Source organism: Triticum aestivum, chromosome 6B (assembly GCF_018294505.1).
Source record: "Triticum aestivum cultivar Chinese Spring chromosome 6B, IWGSC CS RefSeq v2.1, whole genome shotgun sequence".
NCBI classification, from domain to species: domain Eukaryota; kingdom Viridiplantae; phylum Streptophyta; class Magnoliopsida; order Poales; family Poaceae; genus Triticum; species Triticum aestivum.
In genome coordinates this window covers 129,865,120-129,888,622 of record NC_057810.1, presented here as the reverse complement: position 1 = coordinate 129,888,622, position 23,503 = coordinate 129,865,120, and the positions used below count along the sequence as shown (strand labels likewise).

At 44.5% G+C, this 23,503-nt stretch overlaps 2 protein-coding genes across 2 annotated transcripts; one reads left to right on the top strand and one right to left on the bottom strand.

The window, feature by feature from the left end:
- The first annotated feature begins 520 nt into the window (after positions 1-520).
- Positions 521-4,425, top strand: LOC123138951 (BURP domain-containing protein 4-like). Its single transcript, XM_044558795.1, has 17 exons — positions 521-608; positions 834-865; positions 975-1,034; positions 1,111-1,173; positions 1,250-1,312; positions 1,985-2,081; positions 2,157-2,219; positions 2,295-2,357; positions 2,437-2,499; positions 2,583-2,645; positions 2,723-2,785; positions 2,865-2,927; positions 3,004-3,066; positions 3,146-3,208; positions 3,285-3,347; positions 3,425-3,487; positions 3,665-4,425. Exons 1-17 carry the CDS (start codon positions 521-523, stop codon positions 4,342-4,344), a joined length of 1,713 nt encoding a protein of 570 aa, XP_044414730.1. The 3' UTR covers positions 4,345-4,425.
- A 3,215-nt stretch (positions 4,426-7,640) lies between these two features.
- LOC123136129 (uncharacterized) lies at positions 7,641-19,371 on the bottom strand. Its single transcript, XM_044555431.1, has 4 exons — positions 19,213-19,371; positions 19,007-19,139; positions 10,004-11,227; positions 7,641-8,077 (listed from the first exon to the last, which is right to left on the bottom strand). Exons 3-4 carry the CDS (start codon positions 11,191-11,193, stop codon positions 8,068-8,070), a joined length of 1,200 nt encoding a protein of 399 aa, XP_044411366.1. The 5' UTR covers positions 11,194-11,227; positions 19,007-19,139; positions 19,213-19,371; the 3' UTR covers positions 7,641-8,067.
- Between the last annotated feature and the right edge of the window lie 4,132 nt (positions 19,372-23,503).

Below are 23,503 nucleotides of genomic sequence, written 5' to 3'. Positions count from 1 at the left end.
ACAAAAATGACAAATATGCGTGCACGAATCACGATGCAAAAATGGATGGCTAAGATAAGGGGTACCACGTAGCTCGAGCTACACAAAACCACACTTAAAAAAACACACATTCAAGGGCATTCAGTAGGTAGTGATGGTTAATTCCCGGACATTGCATGTCAGCCGAGATTATCGCACGGGGCAGCATGCACGCTGTGTGTGTGTGTGTGTTGTGGGGGGGGGGGGGGGGGGGTGGTGTTTAATCCGCTTATTATGGGCTGGTGATTAAAGCGCGTGATTTGGGGGATATTATTGCAGTTAAAAAAGGGTAAGGAGCATTCGTGGGGAGATATTATTCCAGTTAAAATATAACCATTTTATATCCCTTATGGTTTGTTTCCAAACCACAGCGTAGGTATTAAATAAATAGAGAAAATTGCGGATTGGTTGCTACCACAGCTTTTTATTCCCACTACAAATAGGCGCCTAGCCCATCCCTTCTTCCTCGCCCAACAGAACTCCATTTGTAGTTGATCTAGACATGGCGACCAAGCTCACGGCAATAGCCATTTTCATGCTCCTGCTCACCTTTGGTGAGTCCAGCGACAGGGTTGAACCCCCATCTTCTCGTAAGTACCAGTGCTAGATTTACCAAGTTGAGACTGTTTCAAGTCTGAACTCCGAATCACCTCATATAGTTTGTTATTTCCCACAGAAGATAATGCTTTTGATACGAGTGCTTATGCGGTTCATTGGGACCCAGATCATGCACCATCTGGTAAGGACTTGTGCTACCATATCGAGCTGAGAATGTGCTAATTCTGAGACAACTCACATTTTGTTATTTCCTCTAGAAGAAAAAGGTTTTGATGAAAGTTCTTATGCGGTACACTGGGATCCAGATCACACACCTTCAAGTAACTGTGCTCGTGCTGCCTTATCAAGTTGACAATGTGGTATGCCTGAATCATCTCATAGTGTGATATGTCCTATAGAAAACGGTTTTGGTGCAAGTGCTTATGCGGTACATTGAGATCCAGATCACTCACCTTCAAGTAAGTACCTGTGCTATCTGTACAAGTCGAGAATCTGTTGATTTAAAATCAGCTAATAATTCGTTGTTTCCTGTAGAAGAAAATGGATTCGGTGAAAGTGCGTATGCGGTACATTGGGATCCCGATCACGCACCTTCAAGTAAGTACCTATGCTATCTGTACAAGTCGAGAATCTGTTGATTTAGAATCAACTTATATTTTGTTATTTCCTGTAGAAGAAAATGGATTCGGTGAAAGTGCTTATGTGGTACATTGGGATCCCGATCACGCCCCTTCAAGTAAGTACCTATATATATGCTATCTGTACCAAGGCGAGGATTATTGTGAATGAACTTGGTAGAGTAATTAGGTGCAAGCTAGCTGGCTGGCGTGTAGTAGTACTAGCTAGTTGGCTATGACGTATGTTTTGCTCATGTCAGGTTCAAATTGAATAGAGTTTGTACTAGTAGATGTCAACTCCGGTCAGGTTTTGTTGGACATGTCCAACACTAGTAGGCTACGTGTGTCTATAGCTTGATGAGTCTAGGTATTCTTACACGCCCCATTCCCAGTATCGTTGAGAGCAAAAAGAAGAAGTAAATAGAAACTTTAGGGTGCGAGACGTACCCTTGGCCAAAGTTTTTGCTTGCGTGTGCGTGTGCAATTTTATTTGACCGATCCTATGGTTGAAACTCAACAGAACTCATATGTTATTTCCTGCAGAAGAAAACGGGTTTGGCGATAGTGCTTATGCGGTACATTGGGATCCAGATCATGCCCCTTCAAGTAAATACTAACGCTAGCACTACCATGTTGAGATTGTGTGAAGTCTGAATCACCTCATATAGCTTTTTATTTCCTGCAGAAGGAAACGGGTTTGGCGATAGTGCTTATGCGGTACATTGGGATCCAGATCATGCCCCTTCAAGTAAGTACTAACGCTAGCTGTACCATCTTGAGAGTGTGTGAAGTCTGAATCACCTCATAGCTTTTTATTTCCTGTAGAAGAAAACGGTTTTGATGAGAGTGCTTATGCGGTACATTGGGATCCAGATCATGCCCCTTCAAGTAAGTACCTATATCTGTACAAGTCGAGCATGTGTTAATTATATGAATCAGCTCATAGTTTGTTATTTCACGCAGAAGGAAATGGGTTTGCTGAAAGTGCTTATGCGGTACATTGGGATCCAGATCGTGCCCCTTCAAGTAAGTATTGGTACTACTTTATCAAGTTTTGAATATGGTCTGAATCATATATCACACATTTGTTATTTCCTATAGAAGACAAGGGTTTTGGTGAAAGTGCGTATGCAGTACATTGGGATCCAGATCATGCACCATCAAGTAAGTACTTGTACTACCTTCTCAAGTTTTGAATATGGCATGTCTGAATCATATATCATATATGTGTTATTTCCTATAGAAGACAAGGGTTTCGGTGAAAGTGCTTATGCAGTACATTGGGATCCAGATCAAGCACCTTCAAGTAAGTACTAATTTAATGCAATCTTTACCATTTCAAGATGGTGTCAACTGTGAATCAACACATGGTTTATTATTTTTCTGTAGAAGAAAATGGTTTTGGTGCAAGTGCTTATGCGGTACATTGGGATCCAGATCACTCACCTTCAAGTAAGTACCTATGCTATCTGGACCTAGTCGCAAAAGTGTTAGTTGTGAATGAACTCATAGTTGGTTATTTTCTGCAGAAGAAAATGGTTTTGATGCAAGTTCTTATGCGGTACATTGGGATCCAGATCATGCTCCTTCTCGTAAGTACTCGTACTAGCTTTACCAAGTTGAGATTGGGTGAAGTCTGAATCACCTCATGTAGCTTGTTATTTCCTGCAGAACAAAACGGTTTTGGTGAGGGTGCTTATGCGGTGCACTGGGATCCAGATCATTCACCTTCAAGTAACTTCTTATGCTATGTGTACAACTCAAGCATGTGTTAATTGTGAATCAACTCATAGTTTGTTGTTTCCTGCAGAAGGAAATGGGTTTGGTGAAAGTGCTTATGCGGTGCATTGGGATCCAGATCGTGCCCCTTCAAGTAAGTACTTGTGCTACCTTATCAAGTTCTGTATATGCCAAGTCTGAATCATATATCACATATGTGTTATTTCCTATAGAAGACAGGGGTTTTGGTGAAAGTGCTTATGCGGTACACTGGGATCCAGATCATGCCCTTTCAGGTAAGTACTTATGCAATGTTTACCAATTCAAGATTGTGTCAATTGTGAATAATTCATCCTTTATTATTTTCTATAGAAGAAAATGGGTTTGGTGCAAGTGCTTATGCGGTACATTGGGATCCAGATCACTCACCTTCAAGTAAGTGCCTATGCTATCTGAACCAAGTTGCAAAAATGTTAGTTGTGAATCAACTCATAGTTTGTTATTTTCTCCAGAAGTAAATGGTTTTGGTGCAAGTGCTTATGCGGTACATTGGGATCCAGATCACACACCTTCAAGTAAGCACATGTGCTACCCTTACCAAGTACTTGCGCCACCCTTACCAATTTTAGCAAGTGTTCAGGCCGGATAAAAGCTCTTAGTTTGTTTATATATGTATTGAATCTCCTAAATAATTTTTGCATGTCGATATTTTTGATGAACTGATATTATTTTTTTAATTTATAACTATGCAGCTTCTGTTGTTCCTGAAGCACAAGCCAAACGCCACCAGATCAAAGTTCAGACTGGCATGTTGTTCTTGAAGAAGAATCTGCGTGTTGGCACTGTACTGCCGCAAGGAACCATGTTTGCACGAGGCGGTTCACCAAAGTCTGTCAATTCTGTCTCTTCTCCGTTGGAGTCAAAGTACTTGTCAACCATCCTTTCACATTACAAGATACCTCACAGCTCGATAAAGGCCCAGCAGGTAGCTGACACCCTTCGTTCATGCGGCAAACCGGCTGACAAGGAGGAGCCACACATGTGCTTCTCATCTCGCGAAGCAATGGCCAGGTTTGCTACCAAGGCTTTGGGAGTCAGCGGCGCACGAGCAGCCATTACAAGAATTCATGGGCATGAGACCCCCAACACCATGTATGTTGTGGCACAGATCGCCCAAGCCAGCAATAATGCGGTGCCATGCCACCCTATGGATTTCCCCTATGAGGTCTTTTATTGCCATCGGCCAAGAGAGGTGCAGTCTTTGACGGTGCAACTCAAGGGCTTGAAAGATGGAACACCAGGCGTGACGGCAACAGCAATGTGCCACATGAACACATCTGATTGGGACGAGCAGTACTTTGAGCTGTTAGGCGGAGAGCGTGGTGAACCTATTTGCCACTACATGCCTACCAATTACATCATGTTCTATTAGATATATTTACATTAAAGTTCATGATAAACGATGTAATCTTGTTATGTGATCAATAAAGTATGCTGAGTGGCCGGATTTTTGTTACAGTTTCCAAATTCTGGGTTAATTATGGGTGTTATTTCTACATGTTGAATAGATATGCTGTATTACTACTTGATGATGAAATTATCCTACTCTCAAAAGAAAAAAAAATGAACTTTGGATTAAACATATTTGGGGAAAATGATTACCACAACAGTCGCAAATGATCTAGTTGTCAAGCAGCCTAGAGAATTTCTCTTCCTCCATATTGGTCGACACTGATTACCAGTACGCAAAGGCAGTCAAGGCGGTTTTTATCCTTGCCCTGGTAGGCATATGGTCCAGAGTTCCACACCTCAACGAGCTCAGGGGCGATCATGTCCAGCGACCAACCACCGGTCAGTCTAGAAGTAAGTGTTTCTTCCATTCTCAACCTGAACTCTGGCAGAAAGTGTTTCTTCCCGTTGTCAACCTGAACCCTAAGTTCTGATGGCCATATTGCTTAGTGACAGAAATATTCCTTCATGGTCCATTGGACAGAGTTATCTATGAACTGAGCATCCTCGAATAACACGATATCTCATTTCTCATACCTAGTAAGCTGTTCATAAGTATGTACTTTACCTCATGCAGACTTCTGCAATATTATTCCTGTTTGTAAAATTCTCCTTTTCTAGAGGTATAACGGATTATATATACAACTGAAATGGGTGAGATGTGCAAACACTAAAACAGAGATTCATGTTTCTGTTGCCATTCTTGAATGCACATCTCAAGCGTTCTTCAAGCGGTTCATCAATTGACTTCGTAAAATTGGGTGGAAGGCTCATCCCCTTACACATTACCTGATGCAATACTACTGAGCTACATTTTTTTTGCTCTGTCCGCACCTTTCTCTGTTCCAGCTACAAAGTGAGTACTTGAATCGTGGATAAAGACGACAAAATTAAAATGTTTCACTACAAAGATAACAATCCCATGTGTTCCCTTCAGAGTTGCATCTGATTTTGTTACATAGCGCCTTTTTTAGCTAACATTATGTTAGTCTGGGTTATTAGCAGGTGAAAGTTTTTAGTAGCTTGGTTGCTTTTGGAATCAGAATACTCAGGACCATACAAAATGCTGAAGATAACCTGAACCATTCTGGGATTGCATAAATACAAAACAGGGGTTCTATTGAGAAAAATAAGACTGTATTCAAGAATAATATTGTATTTTTATCACAGGTAATAATACTAGTTTTTCTTCACAGGTAAAAATACTTTATCCAAGAAAAAACAGAGGAAATTAATACTATTCAAGAATCACAGGTTGCTCTATTCAATGACAATCCATCATTCCGTGGTTTTTATCACCTATAGCAAATAGGTATTTTTATCTCATTACATTTGCGAGTATCAGAGAGAACTTCAAGTATTTATATCAAAACAAGAGATGATATATATGGGCAAAAACTGGACCAAATGAGATGTCCTTTGGTGAGATCTACTTTCAAACCTGTGATGTTCAGAGACCATATGTCGCTAGGCAACAAATCAAGTCAAAAAGCCCCCCTTATATATGTATATACGTGTTAATTACCTATCACTCGCGAAGAAAATCAAGTTGTAATCTGCTTTCAGAACCATTTCTTTTGTTCAGAACTGCATAAACATTCCACTTATAGAAAATGGTTACTGGAACAAGATACATGTAAAAAATGATTACTGACATTCAGAAGTGCTCGTTGGGCAGGATCATAAGTGGAAATTGAGGAAATTGCATAAACATGCCCGCAAAAAAAAAGTACAGCAACTTTGATACGTAAGCAATAAACATGTGCGTAAACATAAAAATTGCATAAACATGTTCTCTGAACTGGAAGCAATGCTTCAATTGGGCTTAGAATAAATTCATATATTGGCTGTACATGAAACCCATTGGCTATTCGTTGGCATATTTACAGTTCGATTCTTGTCAATTTAATTGCTAGGCATGCATTTCCCAGAAAATGCAGACTGGCAAGTTGCTTTTCTTGTGATGTGTTTCTTGCTCTCTTAGAATCAGAAGATTTGGCTGTGCGATCTCAGCCCGCACTCAAGAGAGGTTGTAAAGGGCGCAGATGATGTACCGTTGCCTGCGACCGCAATTGTCGGTGACAAGTTCCAGTTTGAGCGGCTTGGTAATCTCTGAATTAACCTCTCTCTGTAACATGTTGGCTGTACATGTCGATGCAACTCGCTGTGCTTGAACGTAATGTAATTTCAGGCTACTTTGCTGTGGGCACGGCCTTAGGGCGTGTTTGGTTCCCTGGGGACATTCAGGCTGCATTGCACGGGGGATGCTGGGCGAGTGTGGCCTGGTTGAGCCGATTCAAGAATGAACCGAGATGGGCGTTTGGTGAACCTGTATCATATAGTTGCACGAGGTGCAGATTCTTCTGAATCTCACTGAAATCAGAAAGAAACGGGGATCCCTTAGCGGCTCCAGGCGATGGGATCTCGCTTGCGGCAGCGCAAGGTGGCCTCATCCGGCGTGCGGCGGCAGGATCCGGTGTGGGGCGACACGAGATGACAGGATCCGACGTGGACGGCGGCGGCGGTTAACCAAGGACGGCAGTGTCGGCCCTTGGTCAATGACGGCGGTGGCGGAGCTTGGTGGAACCAAACAAGGACGGCGGCGGCGGCGCTTGGTGGAGGCGGACGAGGACAACAACGCTTGACGAGGGTGCTGGTGGCGGCGGCGGCAGCGGCAGGATTCATCAAGGACAGCGGCCACAGGCTACAGAGAGGATGCGGCGCAGCGACAGAAGGGGAAAGGAGAAACGCGAACGAGCGAGGGCGAGCCTGGACGCGAGATACGCCCGATTCCCACGTTTCCCTCAGCCTGGCTGAGAGGGCCTTTTTTGCATCCGCGGGCCAGGCCGAAGAGCCCATGCAGCACACCAAACAACCCAAATTCTGCACGGTGGTTGCGAGCCACATGCAACACAGGGAACCAAACACGCCCTTGACGCCCGAGAAGCTCGTGTTCAGGCTGGACTGTTACTCTGAGTGACTCTTATGGGAAGGCTGGACCCAAGTGACTGCTAATTTAGTCTACTGGAGTTTTGATTTTCTTTGCTTGGTGACTGGTGACAGAGGTGCTAATGTGAGAAAACTTAGTTATGCCATACAACAGCCAAGAGGCCTTTTTTTTTTTGCATACTGGGCTCGTAGTGTATTGTGATGGGAGTATGTTTCAATCCATCTAGTTTTGGCAGAATTGTTATTCACAAAGCATGGACTGCAAGTACATATCTAAAACACCATTCATTAATATGAAAAAAAAAACATGTTTGGACAGAGTTGTTATTCGCAAAGCAATGATCTAAAATTCAACATTCACTTTTCACATAATCACTTGTTGATTCCTTACTAGTCACAACTTAACATAAATGCAAGTTAAGGCAGATGCCACTGAAAATCTGATCATCTTATCTCCGCGACTTTGAGCTCTTGTTGCGCAACATCCTTCTTATCATGTTCTTCAACCTTCCCTTCCAGCTCTTCTATCCTCCCATCCCTAAATGCTAGCTTGGCCTCCAGTTGAATCTTGTTCTTCCATGACTACTGTGCAATCCTCTCCTCTTCGTACACTTGCACTTGCAATTCATCTATCAAATGGTGCTGACTGGCTCCCCTGCAACTCTTCTAACTTGAGCTTTGCCCCCTCCATGAAAATTTATTTGGAGCTGAAGAAGATTGCAGAGGTCATCATATATGAATTTATTTGGGAGTGTGTATTAAACATGTGTGATGACTTAGAAGACTAAGGATCAAGGTGACCTTCTAATGGCACGAGGCAGTTAGTAGAACATGACAAAAGTGCATCACTGAAGTTTGTATTGAATATGAATAGACATTGCAAGTTGACATGAACAAAAAATTCCTTCACCGATAAACGATAATTGCTCCATCCCTAAACTACACTAGGTTTTTCTTTACTACTGCTAACTGGGAAAGCAATACAAAAACATTAAGATTTCAGTCAAGAGCCATACTAAATGCAGAACAAAATGAAAACTACTTATCAGAATATGAATGGATTTGCACACAGAGGTACATAGACCAGATGCTGGAATAAGTTTACTTTTGATTTCAGAAACTATTTCACTGATCTTGCTCTCATCGACACAGACAATAACTAACAAATTGCTAGGGTAGGATAAAAGGGAGAGAAAACAAAGGGAGTATTTATACCATCAAAATGCATGGTTTTATAAATATACAAATGAGCTGACAGGTTGTTTCAGAACGAATCACCGCAAAAGAACAACATATTTAACATGACAGCCACAAACTACTACTTCCAGTGATTCATGTAGTGGTAAATAAAAGGCAGATATCTGGTTACGAGAATATGCACAGCATCTTGTCATAGGCCAATGATATAACTGACAACAGCTAAGTGACGGAACTGAATAAAAACGACATCCAGGACTGAAACTAACTACTGACACCGCATGGATTATTACTAGCAAAACTGAAACTGAAGCAGAGTAAATGGGGATCGTGTTGTACATATTATTCTATAAAGATGTGTTGTTTCAACTGAAACTTTTGCAACCCTTTTGTGTATACTGAATGTAGCAGCTAGCTCAAAGAGATTGTCACTATCAGCCGGCAGTATGCACCTAATTAGCAACTATGCCATAATAATTGGAGTGCCTAAACCTGCATAATCAAATCCCCTTTTTTTAAATGATATGGAGTTAGCAGCTAATTATATTTGGTGAGTATGTATGTTCGTCACTAGGTGTTAAGAGCTGTAAACAAAAGCATCAGGATAGAGTAGAGTTAATTCAGCATCAGGATAGCATTTTTATTATCATTAGTTTTATTTTTCAAAAGCTCCAGCCTGTAAGCTTAAATACCCTCATATTGCAGACTGGCATGTTCCATTTCATAGTTGCATTCCAGTAAAACAAATACCTGATCATCCAAAGGGAAAGGTGTGCTTCACACACAAGCACAAACTACCCAAAGTATAAAACGAACTTTCACGGTTCATGCATAAGCTCAATCATACCTGACCATGTAAAATCAACAACCACTTGTGTCAAGAAAAAAATAAAATCCACTAAGCGACATTCTTAAAGAAACAAGTATTAACAACCTCATGCATAAGTTTCAGAATAAAACAATCGCATACATAAAGTTTCAGAAAATAAAATCGCATACATAAGTTCAGTGAAAACGTCTCGTAAGCTTGAGGTTCACAGCTCAAAGGTAGGCAGTGAAAAAATACACCAAAATTTAAGAAATGGGAAGCTAAAATTTCAGGTTTGCGATAATATTTCAGGACAATGAAGTGGTCAACATGATAACAAGGCTATGCACTTTCAACTCTTATATACACGTTTTGTACTTTTGTACATAGTACACCATGTAATATTACACCACTAACACCATCTTAATGCACAAGTGATTTCAAGACACCTTAATGCAAGCATTATCTTGTCGCTAAACTAGTATACTGTTAAAATGGCCTAAAGAATCAATCATATACTAACACCATCCCGCAGCTATACCAAACAGTCAATGAGTAGTGCACCTTGCAAAACTATGTAACCCGAACAAAAGCAATATACAAATCATCTGAAGGCCAAAAGGCAAACCTTGCAGGATTATCCTTGAGCGCAGGGAATATGGGCGGCCAAATCATCTTAAGAGGATGGATATCACCCAAACGCACTTCTTCTTCTGCCATGACATACACTTTACGCAACTGCATGCACTTGACATCTAATTGAAGTGCGCATCGACCCATCTCCAAGAACATAAACTCAGCATGGTCCCCCACATGCTTTATCCGGAGAGGAGCGTAGGAATCATCTTCAACCCTGTAACCTGGAATCCACATATTAGCTACCATCTCACGCAAACAAATGGTGTCCACCAGTAACCAGTTGTCCCCCTTGTGGAGCCAAATGTGAAGCTGAAGCTTCTTTGCATGGATGAGATACACACCAGAAGCATCCTGAGCCTGTGCCAACATGGTATCTGTATCGCCATACTCCACCCCTTGTGGGAGCTGAAACATAGAGATGCTCGAGGCAATCAAATCAAAGACAACAATGTCGCTCTGGGCGCTTGCTATGTAGATTTTATTGTTGGCGAGCACAGATTTTGGTTCCCGTCGTGGATCAAGGAGCTGGTCTGTGTCCAAGGTAAGATACGTGCGCCACACACCATCACCATGTCGCCACATATGTACGTGCACCGTAGATTTTGTTCTCTGCATGTTAGACACCACCAACACATGCAACAAGGACAAGTCATTGACTTCATCTACGGAGAAGAGATCATTCATCGTGCGGGAATAGCCATCCTGGATTTCAATGTGTGGGAATGGTGGGACAACAGTCAGGCCTCTCTCAGGACATAATGGACTGTGCGCCCCAACTGTAAATTTGCTGCGGTTGACCTGGTCGTACAAGCTGATGAAGACTCTGCCGTTCCGGGAGCAGAGGAAGTTGGCCGGCGCGCTGCGGTAGGCGTCCCAACTGTAGCCCAGCAGAGAGCGGACGATGGCAGCAAGTTCTCGGGGCTTATTTAGCAAACTGAAGAACCGAATAGAAGCCATTTTATGATCTTCCCTATCCTCGACGTAGAAGCCAAGGAGGCAGGACAGGTGGCGCTCGCAAAAATGGCGGAGGAAGGCGGGTTCAGAGGCATGATGGTACCAGCGCTTGCAGACAAGGGCAGCACGGACAAGGGTGGTGGGGAAGCCGACGCGGATAATGATCTCCCTGAGGAGGTCATCGTCGTCGAGCACCTTTGATACCTTTCCAGCACATGCAGACATCACATAAGAATTATTCTTGGAGATCAACAAACGTCTGTAATAAGAAGTACAAGCAAACAATCAATAATAAGATGGGCCGAACCTTGCTGGCTTGGTCAGTTTCTAGCATTGTATCAAGAAGAAATTTCTGGGGATTTAGAACTTCCTTCAGATCCCAAGGTTTCCCTTTATCAGACTTTTCTTCTGAAATTCTTCGCTTTTTATCTATGCTTCCAGATGCTGGATCACCGCCATTCTATCATTATCATGATTAAGTTAGATGATGCTTAGATTGTTGTAACATCGTCTGAGATGGTTTGGGCATATCCAGCACAGGCCTCCAAAAGCTCCAGTGCATAGCGGATGGATAAAGCGTGCGGAGAATGTCAAGAGAGGGCGGGGTAGACCGAATTTGACATGGGAGGAGTCCGTTAAGAGAGACCTGAAGGATTGGGGTATCACCGAAGAGCTAGCTATGGACAGGGGTGCATGGAAGCTTGCTATCCATGTGCCAGAGCCATGAGTTGGTTGCGAGATCTTATGGGTTTCACCTCTAGTCTACCCCAACTTGCTTGGGACTAAAGGCTTTGTTGTTGTTGTTGTTGTTGTTGTTGTAAGGATGAAAGTCCATGCTAGTTACATTAGATCCCTGTGATAGCGTGCAAGCTACTTTCGTAGGAATGATATCCAATGACCATGAGGATTGAGGAACAGGTCCACTGGGACTCTGTTATGGCGCTGCTAGAAGGAGGGCGCGAGAAGGCTGGCCGAGGGCCTTTTTGCCCACGGCCGGGCAAGAGGGAAGGGATTTCCTTCTTAATTCTTGCTTGATTAGATTGATACATCTCCTCTCTTTATATAGAGAGGTTTACTTGACTCTCAAGCAAGGCTTACTTGACCCCTAAGCAAACGACCCTTATCTCTAATTAACCCTAAGACTAATGGGCCCATTAGGCCCATTACGTACTCTAACACTACACCCCACCTGGACATGCAGCTTGTCCTCGAGCTGCAGCCTAACCAACTTATAACCATGACTCGACGCAACACAAACCTAACACCTAAAAACAAGCCTTTTACATCTCGGCTTGTTTTATTATTCTCAACCTGAAATAGACTAGGACGCTTTATTTTGGAGGTGCACGTGTACAGCCACCTGGATCCCATGGACACCACCTGGACAAAAGGAGTGCATGTGTATGGTTGTTGGTCTGCACCGCACAGGGAAGAGTGGAGGGCTTGCGATGGAGAATGACGAGGAGGGGTGCGCCCCCCCAACCGCCGATGTCGCAGACTTTGAGGTCGCTGCCCGCGGGGAAAACAGCATGCCGGCCGCCCGTGGGGGAAACCACATGCCCAAGATCACCGACGCAGCGGACGAGATCGAGGTCCTTTGCGCAGCGAAGGGCAACTTGGAGGAGCAGCAGCTGCAGACCACGCATCTCCCGCACACGCCGACGCGCTAGGAGGCCGCGCGCAGCAGCCTGCAGCCTCACCGCCGCCGACACGTGGCGGGTAGCGATCCAAGACGGAAGCGGTGACAGCGACGGCAGGGACTTGATCTGCTGGATGTGGACGCCCTGGGATGGCGGCGGCGCTGATGGGAACGAGGTCGTCGCACTCCCGTCGTAGGGCATCCCATACTGGGCGGCGGAGCTGACCGGCGGTGGCTGATGCAGCTGCAGCGGCTGCTGCGCTGTCGCGCCGGGCGCGGCGGAGGCCGCCAGGAGCGGCGGCTGTACTGCAGCCAGGGCTGGGCGGTGGTGGCGATGGATGGCAGTTGCAGCGGCCCGGCGAGCGCGGCGAAGGCCGCCTGGTGCGGCGGCTGCCACGGCAGCCACGGCGGCGCGGGGGCGGCGATGGGCGGCGCAACCGAGTGCGGCCCGTAGGACCCGACAAAGAACAGGTGGATCTCCTGGACCGTTTGGGTTAGGTCCCGCAGCACCCCGGACACGTCCTCCCAGGTGAGGACGGTGGGGGTGGGCGCGACAGAGGATCCCGGCGCGGGCAGGAGCGGGGTGACGGTCGTGGTGGTCGCCGGAGGCGACAAGGTGACCGGCAGCGGAAGAGACGGGCTTGGCGGTGGTGAAGACATGATCGAACCGAAGCTAGCTGATACCAAATTGTTATGGCGCTGCTAGAAGGAGGGCGCGAGAAGGCTGGCCGAGGGCCTTTTTGCCCACGGCCGGGCAAGAGGGAAGGGATTTCCTTCTTAATTCTTGCTTGATTAGATTGATACATCTCCTCTCTTTATATAGAGAGGTTTACTTGACTCTCAAGCAAGGCTTACTTGACCCCTAAGCAAACGACCCTTATCTCTAATTAACCCTAAGACTAATGGGCCCATTAGGCCCATTACGTACTCTAACAGACTCAGTTGCTCCATCAAATGCTCAGATTCTGCAATTTGATAGTGTGTTATAGCTGGGTGTTCACGTCATGGAAACAGGTAGAGAAATAATGCAATATAAGTACAGAACTGAGGTCATAAATCACATTGACACATATTAGGCTCCCTTTGGTTCATCGGATAGGAAAAATGCAGGAATAGAAAAAACACGGGAATAGAATAGGAATCAAGGTCAAAAACAGAGGAATGAAAAACACAGGATTTTTTCCACGTTGGTCATTTGGTTTGCAGAAAAGGAAAAAAATAAAGGAATCTAACTAAAATTAATAAATTGGCTTAACAACTTTTTTCCATAAACAAACTTGCCTAACAACATAATAAGAACAAATCGTATTTTCTTAATAAATTGACCCATCTAATTCATGTCAACCATATACGGAAGTGGATTGAACCAAAAGCACCAACTCACAGGTCCTTTGATATAAAAAGGGGAAAAAATAACTTAGGCACCCACACAAACGGTCAAATACCCCCTAAAAACGATCAAACACAAATCAGTATCCAACCATGCCACTTCTCTTGTATCCCACGCCGTGAACAGCCCAGTCGCAACGATGAGCGGCTGTGGTTGGCTGGGGTGGTGAGTTTGTTTGTCTAATTAATTTGATGAAGCTCGATTTGCCTCGGGCACCCACAAATTTTGAGAAAAAAAGAGATGGGAGTAGATGTTTGGAACCCTGTACGATTCCTGTGAAAGCAAAGGAATTTCTTCCCTATCATCCAAAATTCCTACAACAATTCGTATGAACCAAACTGCAGGAAAGGAAATATTCATGTGTGTGTAGTATTCCTGCACTTCTCCTTTGGTTACAGGAAAATCAAAGTTGTCTAAATGAGCCTCCTGTAAATTGTGGTGCAGAGAAGCCTTTGTATTTGTAACCAACTGTTTGTGTTTAGAATGACTTCGAGCAATTGAGGTTTTGTAGTTGGTAGATGGTGTATATAAATTCAAAAAAACACCCATGACACCAACAAAGCGAAGGCACAAAATTATTCTTGCATATATCCATACAATGATACATCAACTAAGAGTTGAGCAAAATTCATTCTGGCACTGCAGTGTAAAGCAAATTTTGTAACCATAGGCCATAGCTCTTGCTTACGACTCAACCTGGGATTGGGGTGGGTTCGTGTAGGGTCCAAATGGTTGGTTTTCGTGTACTTCTCAAATGGCACGGGTTCAAACGGGTTCAGCAAGAAAATGATCTGGACTGGAGCGGGTTCAGCGGATCACCGATCTGGTGCGGTGCAAGCCGTGCGGCCTGATTTCAAATCACAGCGGCTCATAATGGTTCTGGTCCATGGGCCGAACCCACTAGTTCCTGACAAACAGAAGCGCTCCAACCCTTGCCTCCACTCCCCCGTTCCCCCACCCGAGTCTCTCTCCTCTAGGATTCCTATGGCCACCACCCTGTGCCGCCGCCGCTGCCGCCACCATTCTCCACCGCCAACGCTGCTTCTCCTCTCCTCTTCTCTCATACTATCCACCCCCTACCTCCTCTCTGCTGCCGGCGACGGCATCTTCTTGGTCGCCATCATCGTCTTGGTCGTCGGCTTTTTCTCCCACTCCGCTGGCCGCCGGCACTGATGAGCCCACCGGTGACCTCCACCACCGTATTACAACGTTGCCCGTTACCCTACAATGTTGCTCCTCCATGAGACCACGATCGGTAAATCCCCTTCCCCTCCTCCTTTCTTCGCCGGATATGGAATGTTTAGACAAAGTCTCTACTGAATTGTAGCATATGGAATATTCAGACATAATGCATATGGAAGTGTACGATATCTGAACTAAAGATGGTAACAGCACAAAAGATAAAAGAAATTGTAAGATTGCCCATTTGATAATAAATAAACCAATCTGGCTGTGTTGTACAGTTGCTACTCGTCTGACTGTGTTGTCGCTAGTTGGAAAAAGAAAGCTTGCAATAAACACTCACTAGCAATCAGTATGAAGAGAATGCAGGTGTTACTATTATTTGTCCTTTAATTTAATCTTCTTCTTTGGTACTGATGGGGACAATAATGCCTTAGATCTCACCTGCTATCTATCTCTGACTTTTTTCACACCCCTGCCTGTATGTACTTCACAAGTTCCCGTGTGCTATAAATCTATAGCCTTCGGTTGATCCCTGCGCTCCATGATTCAGTTTCTACTAGATTAGGTAATCAGTTCAGTGTTATGTGTCTCCGTTCAGTGCTCCATGGTTGGTTGCACTCGGCGGTAGCACTGTAGTAGGCTCCAGGTCAATCAGTTCAGTACTTTACATTGTCTGTTCTTTAGCAAAGTTATGTATCTTTGAGTGGGTAGTAACTAGCACCAGATTTACACATTTAGTTTTATCCAGGACGAGGCAGGCAAGAATTGGATCGTCCAATTGTCTGCTGGTGAGCAATTGGTAAAAAAATTATGTGCTTTTCTGTGGAGATGTGTAGATATTCAAGCTCCATTTGAGGTCATCTTGTATCCTGCTGGTACTATGATGAAATCACTAGTATGATGTTGCTACCATTCTGAAATGCAATTCTTTGACTTTGTATGGTGCCGCTATCTTGTATGGGTAGCTTGTGCTTCTGTTGTGCCTAGGAAAATAATGAAATTGCTACTGGCACTAAATTCTGATGCACTTGATCGATCATGTGCTATTAGTTTCATGAGTTTCTAACCATCTTTAGAGACTTCCTTCCTTACTGGCACATGTGGAATGCTCATATGTGTAGAAATAAAATATAATTTTGTTTGCTATGTCAAGAAAATAATTGTTCTTCTATGCCGAACATATCTCTTCAGCAGATTTGTTGATTGTCAACAGATCTATGCTTACCAACATGTAGTACTACTGACTGTGTACATTGGTAATTTTAAGGTGCCTTTCATTGTCTCCATCGATCTCTGTTTTTTATTATTATTATTATTATTGAAAGAGCGACTGTTAAAAAAGGAAAAGGGAGATTGGTTTGGATCCTAGCGTGGTGGAGAAGAGACCCGTGACCTTGGTCAGCGATCAGCGCGGGGGGCAGGAGCATACATTCTCTTGCAAAGGCTGTTTCAGTCTTTCTATTGTTATTTGCTTGTGAAGATGTCTTTGGAGGTCATTTATTCTTTTCGATATCTGAGTTGCTCCTAGCTGGAAATAGATTGAAGCAGCTCCAAGGGAAGCATACGAAGTCAGGCAACTCCTTTAACTGTTATGATGAGGAGGCCAAGCGACACCGCGGAACATGCGGAAGGAGAGGTTGAGGGTGTGGCATCGGTGCGTGTGAAAGGGGAGGAGGAGACTCCAACGCAATGATGCGAGCCCATGTCCTGTCGTGTCCTAATCCATGGATGGCGTAGCTGTCTCAGATCCGATGTTGGTGCAGATGGAACCCCCGTTTCTTCTCGGTGCAAAGAAGCTAACTTAACAAGTTTTGGCAGTGTGTTGGACACTTCCTTTCCCCAGGGCTCATCCTTTTGAGGTAGAGATCCGTGCTCCCCAACTTCTTTTGGTTATATTCCTTCGTGAACGGCTCGCTCAATTTCTGGTGGAGGGTGTCCAATGCACTCATGCCAGCTCCATGTCCATGACTTCCCACTCTCCCCGCTTACTTGTTTGCTCGCTTTCTTCCCTCCCACCTATCACGCCGCAAGGAGATGCCTATCACAGTCTGAGGAGGGGTCTAGATCCCTCACATGCACTGCATCAATGCAAACACGAGTACGCATAGTGCAACTCCACGCAGCTTGATCCCATCTATCATCCTCAGCCAACATTAATCAATCCTGCTATGCAACCGGCTCTTCTGTTATGTTTGCTTGGCCCGAACGATACCATGCCCTCCATTACTTCGTTAATGGTTCATCAACCATCGCACTGCTTGGTTGAAATTGGGGTAGGCATATGATAGGTTCTGTAGGCCATTTTATTTTCTCAAGAACCTTAAATGTGTAGGAGCATTCAATTCCATTAGAAGAAGAGTGTGTGCTTGTTTCTCAAATCGTTGGGACATCTTACAAGTATTAGTTGAGCATAATTTGAGATGCTTTCTGCCAGATGATTTGTGAACACTACAATTTGTTACGTGGCTTTGACCTTTTCTGTTTCAGAATGTAGAAGAAAAAATAAGTCAGTTTGGGATATAAAGCATTTGATCCGCATTGCTCGAATGTACTAATATAGATTTAGAGTGCGCTCTACATTTGTCTGCCGTTGTACACCTACATGTCTTGCCAATTCGCTTTATCTATTTATACTTATATTTATTTACTTTGCCTCCATCTTATCCTTGTTATAATTTTCCTTTTTACTTGGAACAGAAATGCCGTGTGAAGAATAAGCATATCAAGTTTGTTGGATCATATCCATGTCCGTGATAAGCTAGGGTGCCATCATATAGTTAAGTTGAGTTGTAGTGAGCTGCACTTCGTTCACATCTGGTTGCGGAAACTGTCTTATGTGGGAGCCCATCACAAGCCTTTACTCCCAGTCATCTATTTTAGAACGGAGGGAGTACTTGTGTGTCTTGAGTTTTGAGAGGCCACAACTGAAGCATGGTATATAATGTTCCGTATTCGATTAGTTCAAGTTATGCACCTGGAGCAGGTTCTTCTATGCTATCGTTGATATTTGCGATAATTCTTGGTGTTTATTTTCTACTCAGAGTAGTTTTTCTTTCTTTCTAATTGTTGAGTTACTGCTGGCTTTTTTATTTCACTAGACTACTGACTAGAAATCAAAATATGCCCAATCAGGTACGCGAGGGATATTAAGGTATCTAAGCTATATAGCTGTAACTGATGTATTGCTTTATCTGAATATTCACTCTGTCTTTCGAGTGGACCGCAAACTAGTTATACTCTGCACTGGACTAAGATATGCTCCTAGTATCAGTGAAACATTATTGTTTCATTGTTGTTTGCCACCTGTATAAGTTGAGTAATGTACTTCCGTTGCAGGCCTAATTGCGGTCCACTTGCTCTGCAGATGGATGCTTGCTATGGCATTTGCAGAACTGGAATATCCAGTTCATCACTACTAATTCTGTTTCATTGAACCGAAACACCGTGCAATTGCACGAAAATAGAAGCACAGAAATGATGCATTTGTTGGATGGAAGGTTTGTAGTGCAAGAAAGATTTTCTTTTTAGATAAAAAGAGAGAGTGGCCCTCCTATTTCCATTGAGGAAGCCAACATGAGTATACTTACAGAAAAGTAAAGAAACACAGAACGAACAGAGCCTATGTAGCCAAACTCTGTCCCCTAAGATGAGATAAAAGAAAAAAGCTCAGTAAAAATGCAAGCATCCCACGGAGAGACGATCTTTTGAATCAACATCAGGTAGGGATGCAGGGGGGTGCATCCGCGCCGTCCGCGCCTGTCTGCGCGGCCAAAATTGAACAGGGGCGAGGGCGGGGGCGGGGGGCGGAGGGGGCGACCGTTTACCTGGCCGATGACCCGGCGCAGAGGGATCGGATGTGGGGTCGAGAGATGGCCGCCTCCTCGCACGGTTTTGGCGGCAGGATGAAGACGCGCGCGCGGCGTCCCCGCCTTCCGACCGGACACGGGCGCCGACGAGCTAGGGGAGAAGAGAGAAGAGAAGAAATCAGTAGGAGATGGAGAAGAAGAGCAAGGCAAGGTGGTGGACTGACCTCGATCCGTGGGTGTCTGCCGGGGACGGGGCCGATTGAGGTCGCCGGCGGCGCGGCTCCGCTCCGGCCGCCGCCGCTGTCTTTTTTTTTTTTTTTGAAAAGACCGCTGTCTTTTTTTTTGATCTGCTGTGGAGAGACTGCGGACTGAACGAGTGAAGAATTGCCTTTTTGGAGAGAGAGGGAGAGAGAGAAGTGCACGGGTCCCTATGTAGCGGCCTACCAGCATGTAATGTTAGCCCATGCAAGTCCAGCCCATTTGTCAATTGGAGAAAAAAACACTGCCTTTCTATTCTTTTCTCTTTTTTGCGAGGAAAGCTTTCTATTCATTAGATACATGGCTTTTCTTCTATTTAAAAAGAGAAACCTTTATAAACCCGGAATACGAAAGAATTCAAGTCTTACGTGAAGTCCTGGTGGTTGCAGAACGACTTCTCGATTTTTTTCAGCGTGTCTTACATGGAGTGACATGGACTGAGGCGGTGGGATGTGTTCGCAGCAAGGAAAGTGGCGGTGCTTTTTAGTTTTTCATCTTAAATATGTGTGTCCCTATTTTGCCTTTATGGGTTGAATTGGACCTCTAAATTAATTTCTTCAATATTCATTTTTTTCCTAAAACCGATCAAAGGTATAATTTTTACGGGTCAAATTGGACCTCTGAATTTCGTCAATATTCAGTTTGCTTATTTGAACATGCTTTCGAGAGCTTCCATTGATTGACACAACAGAAGCAACAATTAGCTAGCATGTACTAGCGTGTAGTCATATACATATTGTGGAACTTTAGGTTGTCCATGCGCCACCTGACCGGAGCACCTTTTGCCAGACAATCCCAACATAAAAGAGAAAAGAAAGCCATTAATTATAGTGGTAGCCTATCAATGTAGTATAGCGTAATACTAGTACTAGAGGTACCAATTCACGGCAACAAACATATAAGAGGGCTCAAGGGCTACATCTCGAAGCCTCATTCATCACCGAGGGCTCAAGGGCTACATCTCGAAGCCTCATTCATCACAGGGACCCGCACCCTCCCTTCTTGTGCATGACTCTTCAAATTCTTTAGTTAATATCTACCTGTAAACTACGTCAGAAACACGGTGCCACAATGTTCTCTTCTTGTTTCTCTATAATGGGAAATCGGTACAAACTGCAGAATTGGGAAACCATTAAGTATATGTTTCAACAAACCTTCGCTAGCATTTACTGGCTGGTAAAACGGTTCATCTTAGTGACGGACGATACCTCTATGAGGGCATTGTAAATAGTACTTCCTTATATGCCCAATGTCCCAACTCCTGGGGAATGATTCTCCTCTTGTCTCTGTAATGTTGTAGCATCTAAGAAAAATTTGGCGAGCACCTCATATGGTCCTTCATACATTGGAGAGGACTTGTTGCCATCGCTTCAGTCTTTGTATCAGTTGAAGGACCAAGTTGACTTTCCAGAAATTTTCTTTGGGGAACCCATTTTCTCGTGATGCTCTCGTAGCAATAGCTAGTACCTTATGGATCGGATGAGAACATGGCCAAACCCTATTCGGCGCCTTTAGCACCCGAATTAGGCATTTCCGCAAACGGGCGCATACCCCTCTTTGCGCGCTGGGCCGGCCCATTTCTGCCCCTTTTTTCTGTTCGAAACTACAAAAAATTGTGCGCTGTTGACACTCAAACTCGCAACCCCGCGACCTCCACCTTTTACGTTAGCTACGGTAACCAACTACACAACTACCCCCATTTGATTTGAGGCATCCTTTCTCCTTTTATGACATCGCCTTTTTTTTCCTTTCTTTTTCTTTTTTCTTTTTATTTTTTTCGTGTTCCTTCTTTTCTTTCTTTTTCTTAAATGCATGATTTTTCTTAAATCCAGTGAACTTTTTCCCAATTTGTGAACTATTTATTCAAAATAGATGAACTTTTTGTGAACCTTTTTTGCCTTTTTCACATTAGTGAACTTTTTTACCGAAAATGGTGAACCTTTTATAAACCTGCGAACCTTTTTTGAAGAACTCTTTTCAAATTTGTGAACTTTTTTATCTAAATCAGTGAAAAAAATTAATCCATGAACTTTTTTCAAATCCATGAACTTTTTTTCAAAATTTGGTGAACTCTTTTCAAATTTGTGAATTTTTTTTATTATAATCCATGAACTCTTCTCAAATTCGTGAGCTTTTTTAAAATTCAGAGAACTCTTTTTCAAATTTGTGAACTTTTTTTATCAAAATCAATGAACTTTTTTCAATTTTATGAATTTGTTTTGTGAAAATCCGTGAACTGTTTTTGAAATAGATGACATTTTTAAGAATTCATGAAATCTTTTTCATATTTACGATTTTTTCCCCAAATAATTTATATTGGGACCGAAAAATGGTCAAGTGGCGTGTTTTTCAATTGATGACATCAAAGCGATGGTGGTGTAGTGGTTAGTCGCTTGTGTTTTTAGTGTTGGCATGCTGGTTCAATTCCTGCATTTTGCAAAATAGCGCAGTATTCACGTTTCTTTTTGGAGCATTTTTGCTGGACGCCAGCGATGCTGGGCTGGCCCATTCCTGGCTGCATTTGAGCGCCAGCTAGCCTAAGCGGCTGAGGGCGCCGAAGAGGACCTCTCGAGAACATGGTCCCTCCATTCTTTGAGGAAACTAGTAGAATGCCCGTACGTTGCTACGGGCTTTTGGAATATTTTTGTTGAGTTTATATATAAACATAGTGGATGTTGAAGATAGCATGAGCGCAATTGAGTTCACTTGCAATTTAAGTTCATGAAAAAGTAAGTAGACTATGTATACATAGAGAGTGATGAACCAACTAAATAACCTGTTAGGAACTAAGAATTACCTGATACGCTTACGATATTCATTCACAATATCCGAAATATTGTCGTCGGCTTCATTTGCAGGAATGGTGCCCCCTCCGCTCGGCCATCGCCCGACCCCTCCTATCCTCCGTGATGTGGGATAGCCCCTCATCCTTCCTCCACGGCGTCGATGTTTGTCCTCTTCGCGCCACTGCCGGAGCCCATCCGCTTCTGTCCTTGCCCCCTTCCTCCCCTCGACGGCATCACCGCATCCTCCTCTTCCCTCCACAATGTCGGTCGACACCTCCTCTTCCCTCCACAATGTCGGTCGACACCTCCTCTCCCCTCCATCTCTCATGCCCCCTTTCTCCTCAAATCCCTCAATGGTGAGGACGAGACACCGACGGACGAGGCGGACACAGCCTCTATAGCGGTGGTAGGGGATGGGCGGGACGACATCTAGGGCGGCGAATCGGGACCGGCGATGAGGAGGGGTCAAGGGTGGAGGATGGCGAGGGCTCGGCAGCAGGAAAGGTAGGTGAGAGACGGGAGGAGGAGCATGGGTTTGATGGATTTGGTGCGATCTGTGGTGGGGTAGGGCTGTAGAGTCCGACATGGCAAAGAGAATAACTGAACAGGTGTCCGGGTTAAATATGAAGGGTGTCGATAAATCCGGGCATTTGAGACCCGTTTAAACATAACGTCTTGGTCACTTTTTTGTGACCGGTCACTGACTGGGCGTCCGCCCGGGCGTTTGAGGCGGGTTTGGGCACCCGACTATAGATGCTCTTACACGTTGGGTATTGATTGTAGTCTGAGGCTCCACACCTCCTGTGTAATTTGTCTAGGAAGGCCGTCCGTCTAGGTGTTTGAGGTGGAATATTAAATATTAATCACGTAAATAAAAGTGAGACAAACCAAATTGTTTTTTCACCTTATCCTCACCGAAGCCACCCTCTCACTCTCACCCCACGACAACCTCCTCCTCCACGTCATTGCCGCAACTATTCCTCTCCTCCATGGCATCCCGGCCGCCACATCTCCCCACATTGGTATGTCCTTTCCGCCTCCCATCCATGCTCGCCATGGTTATCTCTTTCGGCCGGGTCCAATGAGCAATGGTGAGACCATGTGTCGCGGTGAGCAGCCGGATTCGGCCACTGGAGAGCCGCGCCGTGGATCTAGCCATCCCAGGCCGATTTCTAGTGTCGAGGGTGACCTGATAATTTCTACCTCAGTCGAGTTGCGCCGTCGTCTGACCAACTCGGGCCTATTTCTGATGCCGAGGGCATCGCGTTCTGCAACGAAGCTGCACGACGACATGGCTCTTCCGCTGTCCACTGGTTGCCGCTTGCCACTCCGAGTAGTAGGCGCCGACGCCAAGAGAGAGGACGACTGGCCTCCACTCGCACAGGAAGGAGTTGCTGCATGTAGGCCTGCTACACCGCCTACTGTTGGTATGCTCGGTATTGGACATGGAAATCACACAGCAAAGGTACAA